The 19,872-nt window shown below is 36.6% G+C and overlaps 1 protein-coding gene and 1 long non-coding RNA gene across 3 annotated transcripts; one reads left to right on the top strand and one right to left on the bottom strand.

The window, feature by feature from the left end:
* The first annotated feature begins 1,750 nt into the window (after positions 1–1,750).
* On the top strand, positions 1,751–14,371 carry LOC310726752 (uncharacterized protein). The gene is made up of 3 exons (XM_083542562.1): positions 1,751–1,979; positions 7,081–7,842; positions 8,598–14,371. The coding sequence occupies exons 1-3, from the start codon at positions 1,946–1,948 to the stop codon at positions 14,087–14,089; spliced, it is 6,288 nt and encodes a 2,095-aa protein (XP_083398688.1). The 5' UTR covers positions 1,751–1,945; the 3' UTR covers positions 14,090–14,371.
* Positions 4,517–7,124, bottom strand: LOC310726924. Of its 2 annotated transcripts, none has more exons than XR_014533873.1 (3): positions 7,048–7,124; positions 5,075–5,153; positions 4,517–4,928 (listed from the first exon to the last, which is right to left on the bottom strand). It is a non-coding gene; the product is annotated as an uncharacterized lncRNA (long non-coding RNA). The 2 variants fall into 2 exon arrangements; XR_014533874.1 differs by having other exon boundaries at positions 4,517–4,918.
* Positions 14,372–19,872: the final 5,501 nt, after the last annotated feature.

Below are 19,872 nucleotides of genomic sequence, written 5' to 3'. Positions count from 1 at the left end.
GCTCCCATTAGGGGTCGCCACACCAGATCATCTGTCTCCATATATATATATATATATATATATATATATATATATATATATATATATATATATATATATATATATATATATACACTGAGACAAGCTAGCTACCTTCAGGGTTGGCCGACCTCTCCTCACGATGTCTAGCTTTTCTTGAAAATATGTATTTTTAAGTATGTCCAAGACCAAATAAATTTCTCTTCCCCCCTCAGCCATTGTGGGCATAAAAAAAGTCTAATTTAGTCTAAAGTCTAAATGTGTGCAGATCGCTACAGACATGTTTTGCTAGTCGAACTTGTCTGAAACTGACCAACAAATTAGAGGACGAAAAAATGCTGACACTATTCTGGCAGAGGTTTAAAGTCTTAAATAACTAATAGCCTGGATAGTTCTGTGCCATGGTTCAATGGATAATCAATAAATTAATTCAATTCAATGAGTTTTTATTTGTATAGCACTTTTAACAATAAACAATGTCTTAAACCAGCTTTACACAGATAAACTGGTGATAAACAATGAGTAAGATGCTCTTTATGTGTAAGTTTGTCCCTGATGAACTCCCTGACATGGCATAAGGAAGAAACCTTGAGAGGAACCAGACTCAAAAGGGAACCCATCCTCATCTGGGTTATGTACAATACAGTTTGAATTTAGATATCAACACTAAAGATGTCCAGTGCTCCAGCATGGTCAATATCAGAACAGAGAAGAGTTTTTAGACAGTGTACAAATGTAAAAAATATTTAATATAATTAACATTGATCATATTTATTTATCATGACAATATTTAATAAGATAAGTACCTGAATGTCATATCATCCCTTCTGGCACCTCCAGTTCCTGCAATGCTATTCATGAACACAATGTGAATGATATTTATAAGTAAAGTGACAATCCATGCCCCACTGTAAAGGTATAATACTTCAATATTCGCCAACAGTAATGTTTTTTTTATAAATCGATTTGTATATAATGGTGCGCCTTTGGATCTAAAGTCATTTTCATCAGCAAAAATATTACTTTGACATGATTATGAAACTACTATGATGATGAATTATAAACTATGACTAGCAGCTTGATGGAGCTGGGCTTCAAACTTACAACCTTCCTTTCAGAAGGCCAACACCTTAACCTCTGAACTACCACTTCCCCATACTGGCTCATGGTCTCTCTCTCTCTCTCTCTCTCTCTCTCTCTCTCTCTCTCTCTCTCTCTCTCTCTCTCTCTCTCTCTCTCTCTCTCTCTCTCTCTCTCTCTCTCTCTCTCTCTCTCTCTCTCTCTCATATTTTGGCATCTACGTTATGAAATTAATTTACTCTAGATGTCTGAACAGCTAAGTCACTAGTCACATAAACAGCTCCCTCTTCCAGAAGTATTTTAACTTCATACAGTCAAAAATGTATCACACTCAATGCAAATCCTTAGCACTTTCAACCTTTCAGACCAACAAGTTCAGAATGACACTTAAACTAAGCTTATTTACTATCGAATGATTAGTTGTAGTACAATACAGGTTCACAATTGATTGTACCTAGTTTATGTGGGTGTGTAAGAGCAGGGAGAACAGTGACAGTCACAGTACTATGCACATTTGTGACAATAAATTTGAAAAGAAGCTGAAGTGGTATCGTTGCATGTAAAGATGACACTTTTTACTTCACCAGCTTTAACCACAAGGTTTTTTTATGACTTCCCCTCTGTCCATGTCTGTATGCTGCACCCATATGTGCTGTTTCCTGTGTTGCACTACAAGTCAGAAAAGAAACCACAGGTTAATCATGTGACCAGGCTTCAACACTGTATTTTGTACACTAGTCGGAAGTGAATGGTGTGTTTTAACAAGATTAAATAAAATTGATGGTAAGAGCGAAGTGAATTCGTACAGAAAAACAGACAAACTGAAGCTGGAAGATATAGCATAGGGATGGACAAACAGAGCTCCCATCCCTTCAGTCCTGGTAAGCTGCATATCTACCTAAGTAAAGATGAGCTTAGCATACAAGTGTGCCTGAATATCTGGAACATACATTTAGGAAATCATTCTAGTCCACATTTTACTGAATATAGTATGTGATAGATATTACAAGAGGTAAACGCACTTAAAGAAAACATTGCAGGAAGAACTGTGATATCACAGTTGCACATGGGATTTCCTACTATGAATACATTCAAAATCCGTTCCTTTGTGAAGCATTTTGGAAGAGGAAGTAAATGTTTAAGCATTATAGCCACGTTGTAGGTGGGTGTTTTTTCTGCTACTAGCAAAAAGCAATCCAGTAACAGTAAACCCTTCATTCAATTACACTTTGAATGAACTTAAAAAAAAATCATGGAAACTATTTCCACATGATTAAATGGCTTATTTTAAACATAAATCAATTATTTTTGGCCCACTTGTAATGCTTGAGATGGTTCAACTTAATTTTTTTAATCTCCATTTTGTCTTATTTGCAAAGTTTCCTTCCAACTTTATTTACTTTAGCTGGGTTAACAAAATGTATTGGTGTTGATTCAACTTATTTATTTATGTTCAATTGTACTTCATTTATTTGGAATAATCTAACTCAATTGAATTAAGTCATTAAAACTACAGTTAAACAAGTTGGTCAAACTAAATTGCATAATGCTGAAAGAGAGCCATTGAATCACATGGAAATACTTTTCATGATTGATTTAAGTACATTCTAAGTAAAGTATTACATTTGAATTAACATTAAAAGGTTGTGCTTCAGCAAAGTCGACTTGATGTTAAGGGTAGAAATATGAACACAAAACCACTGGTCATCAAGTCTAATTAACAGGTAAAACAAGGTAAATGATTCACATGAGTGCTCACCATTCTTTGGGTGTTTAGGTGCTGGTTTTGTAACATTTTTTAAACAAATTTCTGGAAAACATGAAACATAGTAAATTTTTATTAAAAAATAAAAACACTTTTTTTTATTTACAACTAGAATGAACTGTAGTACCTGCTAGTGTTTAAACTTAAAATTGTTTTGAAACAAACCAGTATAAAATGTTCATAAAATCTGAAACAGAAATACAATTCTAAATACTTAGAACTGTCCCTTAGAAAGTAAGTGAACTTAAGCACTTTAACAAAGGAATGCTTGGCTAATATTCACAATTATACAATTTATATTATACAAAAGGTACATTCCCCAGTTTACAGAGTGCAGTCACCCCCTCTAGAATGACTCCCACATCCTCTGGGGCAGTGGTCCCCAACCCCCGGGCCGCGGACCAGTGGGTCATTTGGTACCTGGCCTCACAGAAAGAATACATAACTTACATTATTTCTTTTTTATTCATTATCTGATTCTGAACGATGTTTTATTTTGGATAATTACCAGATAACTCTCCGCCACATCTGTTTATGACTCACTCTTGATGAATGTCAAGATGACTCGGTCACATGTCTTACCTACATCCACTACCTTCTTAAAGGGGCTGCTCCGGCCGGTAGCACATAATAGATTACCGCTAAATTCAAACCCCCAAGCCGGGAAAATGAACAAACAACAACACAGTGGATTCACGATTATTCTTATATTTAGAAAATATCAGTTTTAATGCTGGTCGTATTATTTTAATTTGTTGTATTTAAGGCCGGTTCGTGAAAATATTGTCTGACATCAATCCGGTCCGTGGTGCAAAAAAGGTTAGGGACCACTGCTCTGGGGGATTTTCTGAGCTCAGCACCTTCATGTTGAATAACAGAGATGCCTTTAAGAAAAATAATCAGTTCTTTTAAACCCTGATGTTAATTACATCCCACCCCATACCGTAATTGAATCCCTTTTCATAACGTTATAAACATATTAATGTACAAAGCCTAACATTCATTAATTTTCTCCAGCTTATCCGTAATTCGGGTCGCGGGGGCAGCAGTCTAAGCAGGCCCCCGCCTTCGACTGCTGCCCAATCCTCACAGCACCGTCCCTTACGGTCCCTCCTGCAGGTGGTGAGCCCACAGGAAGGCGGCCCCACGTCACTCCAACGTCACAGACCTCGATATTTCCCTCGTAAGGGACCCCCGAAGCATAGAGGGTTAAGGGCCTTGCTCAAGGCTTAGGCACAAAGCCTAACAGTAAAAATAAAAAATAAATATCCAGATCGTTGAAATGCCTTTCTTATACATATTTTAAACTGATGTGACAAGGAAACATCCTTGAATTATTACACAGAGACTATTCCTTTACTAGGGATAAGAACATACCATGTATTCCCTCACCAGATTCTTCGAATCTTCATTTAAGTACACACAAAGTAAACCTATCAAGGATGCAATTTCTGGAAAAAGAACCTTGATGCCATTTTTTTCCTATTGAAATTAAATTAACTAAGATTTCACAATATGTTTAGACATACATGTTTTGTAAAAAGTTTTTTGGACCCCCTTTTTAAATATTCTCATTCATTATTTCTTCTTAAAATGTTTAGGACAACAAGTAAATAAACCCACATATGTTTACTAGATTTAGAGAGTCCACAAGACCTAAGATTCAATATCTTTAACACTAGTATATGAAACATTGAGATCCAGCTTGTGCTAGACACTATGAATTGAGAGCACACAAAGACAGCATTTGTAGTTTATCTCTAAATAAAGAGAATTTGTGAAGGTCACATTTAAAGCTGCTTCTAAACTTTGAACATGGAAACTCACACATGATGTGTGGCTTTCAAATCAAATCACCTCTATAATCAAAGCAATTAGGACATTTCTGTGAGCATGTGTCTTATTTTTAAAACTCAATACCTGGGTCATGGGTGTCATGATGCGTTTGAGTTTTCTTTCTATAAATCCACCTTTCTTGCTATATGCCTTGATTAGATTTGCAGAGGGAACATCCAGCTGGGACAAAAAACAGACTGCAAATGATCCTTTTGAATTCTGCACACACCTATGAATAAAAATGTAATTATATAACCCATGTATTAATAAGCGAATGGAAATGGAAACTGTTGAAGTGTGACCATCAGAAAATTCCTGAGTCTTTTTATTGTACTCTAAACCCTCTAACAAAAATGAGTATGTTGTTTTACTTACCTCACGCACACTGAAGAGTGCTGGCCATCTTGTTGTGATATCTGCTGTCATGGGTGCATCTCGAACCACTTCTTGCCTTCTGTGAGCAGTAACCAATTGTGTGATAAACAGAGACAGATGAATTATCAGTGATCAAAATTATTATTAGTAGTAGTAATATTACACTAATATTATTATTTTTTTTCTTTCATTGTTGCATTTATACAACCAATATAATTCTAATATGGGAGTGTATACACACACTCCAAACAGCTGTTAGACATGTCCTCGGTTGGTACTGAGTTTGATCTCATCTGGTGTTTATTCAAAATGAGGACATCTTGTGTGATTAGGTCACACAAGATGTCCTCCACAACTGCACTAATGCACAGCACAATACTACACTGTAACATAGCCACATAACTAGTATGTACTAACAAATTGACATGGTATTTGGTAACTATTCTAATTCTAGCTATTCTATTTCTGCTATTCTAATTCTAGCTATTCTATTTCTGCTTAACTTTTTAGATTTTTGTATATAGTTCAGCCTCTGTGTCTTTTTTTTATTCAAATCTTTTTGTATGTTTACTTCAATTCCTGTAAAACATAAATTTCCCTTTCCCTAATTTTTATCATGTAAATCAACATTTAATACTGTGTTATTTCAAAATCGTTCCATTTTTATTACGGTTCTTTCTTTCTTGACAAGCAGAATCACTTGTGCAAGATTTCTCCCTCTCCTGTTAAGCTGAGTGTACAAGATTCATTTATACTACACATGTAGTTTAGGCGACAGTTAATGCTAATCTGACTACTGCCCTGTTATGGGCAAAACAACGGAGAGCTTCATTTAAAAAAAATATGTGAAAATTGAACAGGGTTGGTTAAATAAATAAGTGTATTATAAAAGCATCATGTTACGAAATTGAACTGCTAACGTCATAACCTACAGTAAAGTCCACCATGCTAATGGTGAACTGTACAGTAATTAGTTAGATTTTTCTTAACCTGATTTTCAGTTTACATTTTAACTCATTTTAAAAGTGTATAACAAAAGATTTGCTCTTACCTTCTCATAAGCGCGCGAAAAACAGGTAAATTCCTGAAGCCAAGCTTTGCTTAAATCTCGCGATATTGGCTGTAATTTTCCCGGAAGCGCGTGAGAGTTTAATTGTGTTATGTTATTTTGACATGAGTGAATCTATTAAAAGCTAAGTAGTTTACATTATAGAAAATTCTACATGATTTATTCGTGGTTATTTAGTAAATATAAAATCATATGGGGGAGTGGTGGCTCCAGCGGTTAAGGCGCTGGGTTGCCGATCGGAAGGTCTGGGGTTCAAGCCCCGGTATCGCCAGGCTGCCACTCTTGGACCCTTGAGCAAGGCCCTTAACCCTCTATGCTCCGGGGGGTCCCTTACGAGGAAAATATCAAGGTCCGTGACGTGGGGCCGCCTTCCTGTGGGCTCACCACCTGCAGGAGGGACCGTAAGGGACGGTGCTGTGAGGATTGGGCAGCAGGCGGGGGCCTGCTTAGACTGCTGCCCCCACGTCCCGAATTACGGATAAGGGGGAGAAAATGAATGAATAAAATTATATTGTACAGAATGTATGTTACATTTAAGTAAATTTAACAGGTGACAGAATTCATTTTTTTGAATGCTGCAAATTTCCTACACTCTAAATCAGAATTCATAAAAGAGAGTTTATATGATGTTTACTGTCAATTTCTTGCTATTTTTATTTTTCTGTAATGTAAACATTGTAATATTATTATTATTTATTTAATTTAGAGATATATTATTCTGAGAAATCCCAACTCCAGTGCTCTGATTGGCTGATAGTTATTAGCTGATAGTTATGTTACTTAGTCACTCCATAAGCACTATAGCATTGATTCAGTATAACTTGTTAGGAAGATTCCCCAAAGATGCACTTGGACTGTACCAAACAATGAGAAATGCAATACTGCATTACAGAAAACTACATACCAAGGTCATTAAATTTTTCAATCTCTCTTTCAGATGCCAAACGGCAGTCTGCATCTAAGACAGCAGAGAGCCCTCATCATGACACTCCTCTCCCAGAGCTGCGCTTGGTCCTACTAGGCCGCAAAGGAACTGGGAAAAGTTCTTCAGGAAACACCATTCTTGGCGTGGCTGGAGGATTTGAGAATGGCAAACCAACAGAGGAGTGTGTGAAAAAACAGGCTGACATAGCAAGCCATCGTTTTACAGTGGTGGACACTCCAGGGTGGGAATGGTACTATTCCTGCAATGGCACCCCTGCCTGGGTGACAAGAGAGACAATGAGAAGTGTGACAGTTTGTCCACCTGGTCCCCATGCTTTGCTTCTGGTGATACGATCCCTTGCCTCGGTTACAGAGGACTACTATAGACAGGTGGAAGAACACCTGGAGCTTTTGGGCAAGAGAGCTTGGGCTCACACCATGCTGCTGTTCACACGAGGGGAAGAACTACGCTCAATTCCCATGGAACAGAGAATACAAAATGCAGGAAAGTCCTTTCAGAAGCTTTTTGAGATGTGTGGAAACAGGTTCCATGTGCTTGAGAACAAACGCTGTGGCAAAGATGGCGCACAGGTGAAAGAACTGATAAGGAAAATAAAGGAGATGGTAAAGGAAAATGGGGGGAAGCATTATGAATGTGACCCTTTACTACTAGAGATTGAGGTGGAAAAGAAAATGAGAGCAAGAGCGAGAAGAAAGAAACAACGAATAATAGAGATTCAAGCTCAAAAAGGGATTATTAAAGCTGTGCTGACAAGTAAGCCAATTTAATGTTCTACATGCATATACAGAAAACAAGCTCAAAATAGAGAGGTATGTATGTAGAAACACCTTTCGTTTAGCTAAAAAGAGTGGCCTAATCAAACTGAAGCAAAAAAGCACAAAGTGCTGTAGTTATTATAATATCTTTTTATGTTGTACTAGCGGAAAGTACCCGTGCTTCGCGGGTACGGAAGGCAGAACGCTAAGCAATATGGCAATAAGCAGTAAGCACTGAGCAGGACTGGATGATCAGAGATCAGAACGTAACGTCAACAAATAACGTACTACCCCTTTGTAGTACCGATACAGGGCAAACTACTTTGAAAAAAATCTTTATCGTGCATCTAACATGTAATAAGAAACAATGTACTAAGTTTCATTAGGATCTGTAATGTTATTTCGAAGAGTTTACAATGAGTGAGAAATCGCGTTTTCCGCGAGTTAGCCGCGATCCAGGCCGAATTTTTCAAAACCCTTTCTTAGTGAGCACCTAAGACCCAAGAGGAAGGTATGTTCCAAATTTCATTGCAATCCGTTCAGTGGTTTTTGAGATTTCGTGATGAGTGAGTCAGTCAGTGGTATTTGAGCTTTATATATATATATATATATATATATATATATATATATATATATATATATATATATATATATATATATATATATATATATATATATATATATTTTGCAATGACATATGTAATCATTTCTCAAGAACACTCAGGAAACATATTTATTTCTGGTCCAAAACAGCTGATATTTCACCACTCGAAGACCTGGATGAAATGAAACAGTTCTCTAGGGGTTCCCGGCGTCTCCTAGAACTGCGGCTCATCCTCCTTGGAGAAAGAGAGACAGGGAAAAGCGCCGCTGGAAATACCATCCTCAGAGGGTCTGAATATTTCCAAACAGGCCAGGCCACGGAGGAATGTTCAAGGCAACAGGCAGACATTTCTGGAAGAATGTTGACAGTAGTGGATGTTCCTGGATGGGAGGGTGGTCCTGAAGAAATCACACCAGACAGAGTTAAGAGGGAGATCTACACTAGTGTGACATTGTGTCCTCCTGGTCCCCATGCTATTCTATTAACATTGAGGGTGGATGCCCTAGTCAGAGCTACAGCAGTAAGAGAGCATTTGGAGTTACTCGGGGAAGGAGTGTGGAGGCATACCATACTACTTTTTACAAGAGGCGATCAGCTGAGAGACGGGGTTACTATTGAACAACACATCCAAGGAGGAGGGAAGGATCTTCATTGGCTAATGGAAAAGTGTGGAAACCGATATCATGTAATTAGCAGCACAGCCTTAGAAGGGGACAGCTCCAATACCCAAGTAACTGCACTCATAGAAAAGATTGAGAAAATGGTTTCAGGAAATCGATGTGCAGCATTCTTGCCAGCTTTGCAGGAGATTCAGGAACTCGGAAGGCAAAAGAACGAAAGGTTCAGTGTGAAACTAAAAGAAGTTACTGATAAGCTTCAGCGTCAAGAGTTGGAGCTCAAGAGAATGAGAGAGAGAGAGGTGAGAAGCATCAGGCGAATTTTTGACTGGAGGAAAGACAAAGTAAAATCACCAGGAAAATCAAGTAAAGAAAAGGAGGAGGGAATGGATAGAACTGAAGATGACAGAAAGAGCATCATGAGTGAGTTGGAGGAGAGGATGGCTTGGTTAACAGAAGATAGAGAGAAAGAGATTCAGGAGCTGAGCCTGGAAAACAATAGAGTCATTGCAGCTCTTAATCAGGGGTACAGAGAGAGGGCAGAAATTATAATTAATTTAGATGACAAAGAAAGAGAGAATGAGGAATTAAAAGAAAAAATGGAAGAGCTACAAGTTAGGGTACTAGAGCTTAAACGTGTCAGCATGTTAAAAGATCAAGAAAGAAAAGAAAAAGAAGAAGAGCTCACCAAAAGGCACGAGGATGCTGAGAATGAGCTAAAAGGGCAATTGGATCACCAAAAGAAGGAGGGAGAATTGTTAAGAAGAAGACTGGAAAAGATGTCCAAGATAATGGCAGAATCAAAACAAAAATATGAAGAAGATATCTTAAATGAAAAAGAAGAGCAGGAGAGAAGACTAACAGAGAAAACTGAACTTGAGAAAAGGCTTGAAGAGAAGCAGAAAGAGATGGAAGAAATGACAGTGACAACTGAAAATAAAGTAAGGAAGCAAGAGGAAAAATTGAGAGAAGTAAATGAAAAGTGGGAATCAGAGAAAAATAAACTTAGCGAAATGATAGAATTAATGACCAAAGAAATGGAAGAACTGCAAATTGCCTTTAGACAACAAGTGGAATCTTCTGAGGTTGAGAGGAAAATACATGAAAGTACTGTAATGAAATACAATGAACTTGTAGACAAACTTGTAGGGAAAGATGAAGAACTTGTTGCCATACAGCAGAGACAAAATCAGCAAGACATGGCTAAAAATGTTGAATTTCAAAATAAACTGAAAGAGAAGGATCAAGAAATAAGCGAATTGCTTAAAAAACAAATGGAAAAAGAGAAGGAGATTGAAACAATTAAACAAGCTATTGATTCCCAACACAGAACCATGGAAAATGTGAAAACTGATAACAAGGCAAAAATGGCTGAGTACACTTCTAGGATAAAGGATTTAGAGAAAGAGTATAAAGAGATGGAAGAGTTCTTGAAAAGAGAAAATGTGTTTATAAAAGAGGAATTAGAGATAATGAAGAATGTGAATGAAACAAATGCTAGAAAAATAGATGACACAGGAAAGATCTTAGAAGTGAAAGAAAACATGATTAACCTTCTACAACAACAAAATGAAGAGAGTGGAACCTACATAGAAGACTTAAAAAAGCAGCAAAAAGAAGTCCAGGTTGAGGTGGACAATCTACAGAGTCAGAATGCAGCACTCATTCGGGAGATAGAAGGACTTAACATGACATGTAAGGACTATAAAAGAGACCTGCAGGCCCAGATACAAATAAATGAGAGAAAAGGAAAAGAGATAAATGATATACTCAAACAATCTGAAGAAATGGGGAAAATCAAAGATTCGCTAAACCAAGAGAACATTAAAAAGAAGGAAAATGAGATTTGTTTGTTAAAGAAGAGAAATCAAACACAACAAATGGAACTGGAATTCATGGATGAAAGAAGTAAAGAGTTAGAGAAGAAGAACGAGGAGATGAAAAAATACTATGAGGAGAGACTTTTGGAAAGGATTTCTGAAATGGATGTTAAAGATGCAGAGAGAGAGCAAAGACTTCACAACAGAGAGCTCGAACTGTGTGAAAGAGAGCAAATCTTGGGTAAAAATATGCAAGAGCTTGAAAGATGTAAAAAAGAATTGAACAAAAAAGATGACGACATTAACTGCAGAGAAAATGAACTGAAAGATGAAAAACATCAGCTGGATAGAAGAGAACATGAATTAAGTGTCAAGGAAAATGAACTGAAATATCAGTGCCAAAATAATGAGAGTCTCTGTGAAACCCTGGGGAGAAAAGAAAGGGAGCTGACAAAAAAAGAACAGGAACTTGAAATTAAAGAGAAAGACCAGAGAGATTTATCTAAAAATCAGGAATTGGAAAGACAAAATATCTGGAAGCAGCAAGAAGAGAAAGAAAATATATTAAGAAAAATGGATGAAGAACTTGGAGTAAAACAAATTGAAATTCAGAATCGAATAAAAGAACTGGAATGCCACAGAGAGAATTTAGACATCAGAGATCAGGAATCCAGCAAAAGAGAGCAACAGTTACTTGAATCAAAACAGTTATTCAAGGTCAAGTTAGAAGAACTGACCTTGAATATGCAGGAACTGGAGAAAAGCAAGCAGGATATTGAAAAAAGGCAATCAGAACTACATACAAAGGAACATGGCCTAATACAAAGATCAACCGAATTTCAGAAAAAGGAACAGGAACTTTTACAGATAGAACATGATCTTCAGATCAAAGCCGAAGATCTGTTAAAAACAAAAAAAGAAACCGAAGCACAAGAACAGGAGTTACTGAACAAACAAGAAATCCAGGCAGCTGCAACTGATCAAATAAAGAATGAATTAGAGGATATCAAAGGCACATTAGCAAAAAAGGAGCAAGAACTGAGAAAAATTGAAGATGTCCTTGAACAAAGAGAGCAGGAATTTAAAGATAGGGAAAAAAACTTAGATATGAAGGAAAATCAATTTGTTAAAAAATATGAAGAATACAAAGCTGCAGAGGAAACACTGGAAAGTAAACAGAAAGCACAAAAAGAATTTTTTGAAAAGCAGGAAAAGGAATTTGAAAACATCAGACAACAGCTTAAAGAGAAAGAAAAACAACTGATAACAATGCAAGATGACATTTTGGTAAAACAAATCAATCTTCAAAATGAAAAGAAAGACTTTGAGAGTCTCAGAGAAAATGTGGACAACAGAGTAAAAGAATTTGAGAAAATAGAACAAGAGCTTCTGAACTCGAAAAAGTTGTGTGAAGTCAAAGCACAAGAATTGTTGAAAGGAGCACAGGAACTGGAGAAAAGCAAACAAGATAATGAAAAATGGCAAGGTGAACTATCTAATAAAGAATATGACCTGCTACAGCGGTCAAACCAACTTCAAAGAAAAGAACAGGAGCTCGTACAGAAAGAATGTGACCTTGAACTCAAAAGTCAAACTCTACTTAGCAAAAATGAGGAGGTTGAGCCAATTCAGCAAAAGCTATTGAGCAACCAGCAAAATCAAATGACTGAAGAATGGGAAAGGCAATTAGAAGATTTCAGAGAGACCTTAGCCAAACGGGAGGAAGAACTGACTAAGGAAGAGGATGAGCTTAAAAAAAGAGAGCAAAATATTAGAAGTGCAGAAATCTATTTGGACAAGAGAGAGATAATTGTGCAGAAAAAGGAAGGAGAGGTGCAAATAAGCAAAGAACAACATGACAGCATGTTAAGTGATCTCAAGAAAAAACAAGAAATAATAGAAGAATTGAAGGTTTCTTTAGAAACCAAACGGCAAAAGTTAAGCAACCTGGAGGAAGAACTTAGCATCAGAGAGAGCAACATAACAAATAAAGAACAAGACCTGAGTAATCGATATGAAGAATTAAATATTATGGAGGACAACCTGGAAAAACGTGAACTAAATCTAAAGTCAAGAGATCAAGCATTCAAGAAAAGAGAACACGAGTTGAAAGAACTGAATATAACGTTCGATTCCAAGAAGCAATATTTAGAGAATCATGCAACTGAAATTGAGAACCAGAAAAGTGAAATGAACATTGAGAAACAAATGCTGAAGATGAAATCAGAGCAGCTGGAAAAGTGGGGGAAGTATCTCTACAACATGGAACTTAAAATGATCAACAGTAATCCCAGCCGTGAGATTCAACCATGGAACCAAAGCACCATATCTAATCTAACAGAGACAAGCAACAGTGAAACAATGTATCAAGAGATTGGAATTGATAATAGAAGCTATGGCAGGGAGAATGGAAATATCACAGCAGTAGATGATGACCAGACAGTGGAAATGGCTGTATTATCTGAAATCACAAACATTGAACTTAAAAATGAGGAGTTAGCATACATAGTTAAAGGCAAAAGAACAATAAAGGTCAATGTAGAAGAGGACAGGAATGAAGCAAACCCAATGGAAGTGAATGCTCTTATTAAGGAGGATGATGAAGAATTTTTTGACCCTGCTGGTTCTGATGACCGAGTGACTCAAAGTTTATTCTACCAATTTTCTGAACTCAATCTGATGCTCATCGGAGAAGCGTGGTCATCTAGAAAGTCAGCCACATGCACCATCCTGGGGCAAGATGCCAAGGTGGGCACCCCATGGAGAGGAAACATATCTGGCAAGTCCTTATTGGTTGTGGAGCCGCATGGGATAAAATGGAGAGGTACCAAAAATATGACTGTTGAAAAGAATCTTAAACACAGTGTTTCTTTGTGCAAACCTGGACCTCATGCCTTTGTCATTCTCCTGCCTGCTTATTTAACCTTCACAGGACAGTACAGAAGAGCAGTAGAGTCCACTATGTCCATGCTGGGGGAGACTGCATGGAAGCACACTGTTGTTCTGTTCACATGGGCAGAGACTCTTGGAGAAAGTTGTGAACAACACATAAAGAGGAATGGGGATCTGGAATGGCTCATTCAAAAATGTGGAGGTCGCTATCATATGCTGGATAACAGACACAGGGAAGTACATGTAGTAAAGCTTTTGGAGATGATTTATGAAATGGTGGCAGCAAACCATGGACGTTATTATCAAGCATAGTGAGTAACATTATTGCTAATATAGTGGCGACAAATTACATTGCAGTTTCTAGACATTTTGTAATATTTGGGTATCGTGTGTGTTTTCCATGGTGTTGTTTGGATTTGGATTAACAAATCAATAAGTACTATTTGTATTTAATTATGTATTTAATTATTTTATAAGCTTTATGTAGAGCAAAAAGTGTAAGAATTTGTATTATGGAAGTACCCTTGACAATACACATTAATGAGTCATACCCTCCACTGTTATGAAGTAAAAAATTCTTGAGTAAAAAAAAAACTGTTATTATATTTGCCTTTTTATTTTCATTACAACATAAAAAATAGCTCTTATTTATCCTCTTTGGTTGATATGCTGCTAAACTTTACTGCAGTTTCTATGATTCTTTTTTTTTTTTTTATGTAATGAGTGAAAATATGCAACTGTTTAGGCTCTTGTTTAGTCTGATGGACAACACATTTTAGATTCCATTTAATATTTTACAAGCGATCAAATAACAAATAGTTTAAATAATTACAATAATTACACGTGAAGGAGTTAACACTTTTACAAGATAGAGCCACTGCGACAACTGCTGGCTCTTGATTTAACATACCTGCAAAGATTCCAATGTTGCCATATAGGCTACAGAAGCCTTTTCATACTACAGTACATGTATTCAGAACATAGTTATAGGTATTGACCATACTTTATTTGCATTAAGGTTGTAGCATACATTTTTTTGTAGTGGATCATGCAAAAAGCATTTTGCATTCAAGCTGAAAAGATGAGAAAGTGCCATGTTCATCTATTATGAAATAAGCAATTGTTAATCCATTTGTATATACATGATACTAGTCTTCTGTCCCCACCATATTATTTTAAGGTAACTGTGTTTTATTAATGATGGAAACATGATATTTTACTTATTTAGTTTCTCTTGTGTCCTCACAAGAGAAACTAAATGATGACACAATTAAACTGATAATGGTTCATTGTGCTCTGACAACCTATTTAAATGTGCACGTCGATATGAACCTAAGTTTGTGTTTTGGCTTCATAGATTTATGTGTGATAAATTGTAAATGTAGATTTAAAAAAATCAGTGACAATAACAAGTAATTGTACATATATTGTGAACTTAATTAAAAAGAAAGGTCTAACAGATTTGGCTTAATTAGTTGATTAAGTTCTGATTTTGTGAAACATTTGAGGAAGTTCAATAAGATCAGTTTAACAATTTATTAAATATTGTTCACAAAGCTAACCACCTGTGTAGGACATCAAAAGGAAATTAACCAGGATTTATTATAGTGCACATCATTCAAACATAGAAGAAGCCTTTAGTGGCAAAATGAATATAAAAGGACTCGCCATTAGGCCTCTGATAAAGTGGTCTCTTGCTGAGTGTCCACTGTTCTGCTGACAGGCAAATTATGATTTCCAATGTTTCACTTGAAAGAGTCCCATTCAGGCTCAGAAGCAGAGTTTGGAAATAAAAATCTTTGTCAATGGCCAAACAGACATGCAGGACAAAAATTTGAGAGGCTCACATGTAATCAGCAGTAATTGAGGCCTGTAGCTGTTGCCTGTGAGACAGATATCCGTTTACTATACTTTTACACAAGGCAGGCTATCAAATCAAACTGCCTGAGTTTGGAAAGGAAAGTGCTCTTCCCTAGCATTTACTTTTCACTGAGATGTTGATACCTCTCAGCAGGGAGACTATTTGGATGTTTGTAAAGAAAGAACAGCAGCACTTACCATTCATGCAGTAAAATACATCGTTTCTATTCGCCTTTCAAAGACCACATTGTTAGATTTAAGGCAAATGCATCACTTAGGTGAATGTAACATGCAATTAAATTGCAAATTTCCTTTAAATGCATGAGTGCATTAGCCTAGTCCATTAAATTGTCCATTAAGCTAACTATTATTTTAATTTAGTATCTGTTCATTCATTCAAAATTCATTCTAAAACGTTCGTGTAATTTGTATACACAAGTAGCAGGATTTCACGCAGAAACTTAATAAAAACTCATTTAATTGCATCAAATGATTTATGATTAACTGAGGACAAAGCATTTTAAATATAGAATAATGAAACATCTGGCCACTTTTGTGTTAGATATTTAGTCAGTCTCTGTCTTATTACATTCAGGGGAATGGAATGGTGAATGAAGTGGCACTTTGGAAGTCATATCTGACTGCATATTGCTCTTTTTTTGATAGATCTAAAAGTAACTTTGTTGGGACATTGTTTAAAATCCAAGCCTCACAATTCTCTTGGTAGTTACATGCCTTTTAAAATACTTCCACCCGGTTCAAAGTGGATTTAATATGTTATTTCTATCAGTGGCTAATAACTAATTTGAATAATGGATTTTCTAATGGAGGGTTTTGGCACTCGACCGTGTGCGTGAATGTCTGATTTAGTATGTCATTATTATTCAAGAGGTTTTAAAAACAGTCAGCAGAGTTTTATAGTCCATACAATAATCCACTGTGAATGCAGAACATATTTTCATTGGACATAATTAATACTTGTCCATTAACTTGTCCATTTGGAACACAATGAAACACTTGTGAATACTCTACAGTCATTTGCGCTGTAAAGTAAAGATGATAGCTTATACAGCAGTGATGTTCAGCACATATATCAATGGATATCACTTTCAAAGAAGTCTGTGCCAGATCACACTCCAGATGTTCATTTTTTGAGGATGGCATACTTTCACGATATACACTGACTGCACACAGAATCACCTCAGAATCATTAAACACATTAAATAAAATGAGATTGGGGAATCCAAATGTAAATAGATGATACACTTCAAAACTGATTTCTGGATCATTTTCCACAGCCTGTGCACTGATTACCATATCGGAGACATCACAATGCTGGTGCCACATCTGTAAAACCTGATCTCATCTAATTAATGCTGGATGCTTTTCTACGGTAGACAACATGCAGCAGGAGAGAAACACCACAGCATTTAAAGCATGACGCACGCATGATGTCTGTGCTTGTGCAGAATCTGTAATTTACAGTGCATCCGGAAAGTATTCACAGCGCTTCACATTTTCCACATTTTGTTATGTTACGGCCTTATTCCGAAAAATAGTAATTTACTGTTAAAGCATATTTGGCACCACATACAGCCTCAAGTCTTTTTGAGTATTATGCTACACACCTATGGGCAGTTTCTCCCATTCTTCTTTGCAGGACCTCCTAAACTCCATCAGGTTGGATTGGGAGCATTGTCCTTTCAGCGACCGCTGTGAATACTTTTCAAACACATTACCTCTCTCGCTCTCTCTCTGTGTATATATATTCATTCATTTTCTCCCGCTTATCCGTAATTCGGGTCTAAGCAGGCCCCCGCCTTCGACTGCTGCCCAATCCTCACAGCACCGTCCCTTACGGTCCCTCCTGCAGGTGGTGAGCCCACGGGAAGGCGGCCCCACGTCACTCCGACATCACGGACCTTGATATTTCCCTCGTAAGGGACCCCCGGAGCATAGATGGTTAAGGGCCTTGCTCAAGGGCCCAAGAGTGGCAGCTTGGCGATACCGGGGATTGAACCCCAGCCCTTCCGATCCGCAACCCAGCGCCTTAACCGCTGGAGCTACCACTCCCCCTATATATATATATATATATATATATATATATATATATATATATATATATATATATATATATATATATATATATATATATATATATATAAAAGCTGGTTCATATATATCTGTATTGTATAAAAACATCAAACACATCAATCTATGATAAAATGCTTTATTTAATTATTTTTTTTATTTATTTATTTATTTTTTTTTGCCTAATTAATTTTCCAATATTTCTCCCTGTGGGGTTTACTATGCAATAAGTTTCCAAGCATGCTGTGAAATATAATCTCTCCAGCAGCACCTAGGACTAGCGGTCTCAGTATCCAAATCACCTCAACTCTTCTCACTGCGAAGGCTATACTCAGAGTTTCTCCTAAACTGCTGCTCTACTCACCATGTCACAGAAAGTAAGCCCACCGATCCTTAGATGGAACATTTTCTCTCCCATCTGCACTCATAATATTATTATAGTATTCATTACGCATGATTTATGGCAATGAAATGAATGTTGGACATTCTCCAATCTGAATAAGACTGCTACTATTTGTATGAACAGGTTTCATGCTAGCTTTTAAACTGTCCATACAGTCACACACACAAGTTCCCTTATATGACACAGAACAGTCTGCTCTTTCCAAATCCAAATTTGTTAATTACAATGAGAAAATAGTATGGTATTTAATCTGCTTAAATGCCTTAAGAGAACTTAAGAGAAGAAGAAGAAGAAGAAGAAGAAGAAGAAGAAGAAGAAGAAGAAGAAGAAGAAGCCCACAGTAATGTGATCAGCAGAGGGGGCTGGTGTAGCACAATAGCTAGAACATTGTTTTTTATGAGTGTGTGGGTATGTTTTATAGCTTGGTGAGGATAAAATATTTAAAAATGTCAGTTTTGAAAACAGCCTTTTAAATCTTGAAAAGAGTGGGAGAGAGGGACATATACTGAGTGTGCGAATCTATAAATATATGGGAAGTGCTACAAATCATACAGAAAAAGGCCCCGTAACTAGGAATATGTCAGATTAAACAAGCTTGTGGGCAAAATGTAAAACACCTATAAAGGTTTTCCATATTTCCATATGAATTGCACATGATTAACAGGCTCCCTAGTGTCCACCAGACACCTCTTTTTGTTTCTGCCTTTTTGTGTCAGGTTGCTAAATATAACATTTTTCATTCCTTTTCTCAATAGATATTGCACAATGTTGTGTGTTTTATTTGTATTTAAAGCCATTAATGATGTACACATTATCATTCCCCTAATTGTAATCAACCAAATAGACTAGTTTGCCGCAGTCTTAGACGGGCCATAACCTCACTAAAACTATCCAATGCGCTTTGCTGGCTTAATGAAAATAATTATACTAAAAGCCAACCAACTTTAAACTAATTCGATTTACAGTGCATTTACACTGCATGCGCATTTGTCATTTTACTGTCATGTTTAACAAAGCATTACATCTCAGAGTGTTATATGTGTAACTGTTTTCACACATCAGAGAGAGAGCTATATAAGTTCTCCTAATTAATACTTCACTCAGTCACATGTCCTCATTCGCATTGAACACGAAACAAATTCAGCCCAGTTATCCTTTCTAAAAAACTGTCTGGCACCGTCTGACACCCAGGCGTGTATACAAGGGGAAAAAAGCTTCTCTTTGGGCAGGAGAAGAAGATGTGAAATAACAGGAAGAATTTATGACCTATTTTAGCTTTATCTCGATTACCTTTATGAAATTTTGATTGTGGCACCTAAAGTGTGAGGAATAAAGCTCAATGTTTCAGAGGAAGAGATTAATGATTGATCATGCATATGAGGGATGCTCCCCTAAAAGGCTGTCTCTTCTACTTTTTGTGAACATGTGATTTTTGACATATGATTGCTTATGTTTGTGTTCAGCATTGCACTATTCCATGTTATAATGTGTTACAACCTGGAACTAAAAGCAATTTAATTGGGATTATATGTCAATCTTATAAAGGAAGTCATTAATGTTGTTGGTGGACAGCCTCATAGGCAGGCAGTATAGAGATACCTTACATTTGTATTAATAATTGTAATAAATGTCCATGGAATGATGAAAGTCTGGATTTTTCCATGAGCAAACCCTGGTTTATATTTTTCCAGTAATTTTGGTGGTGTCTATGGAAAAAGTTTTTATGATGGTGTTTAGGTAT

Source organism: Silurus aristotelis, assembly GCF_946808225.1.
Source record: "Silurus aristotelis genome assembly, chromosome: 5".
Classification (NCBI taxonomy): Eukaryota; Metazoa; Chordata; class Actinopteri; order Siluriformes; family Siluridae; genus Silurus; species Silurus aristotelis.
This window is presented reverse-complemented; position numbering and strand designations above follow the sequence as displayed.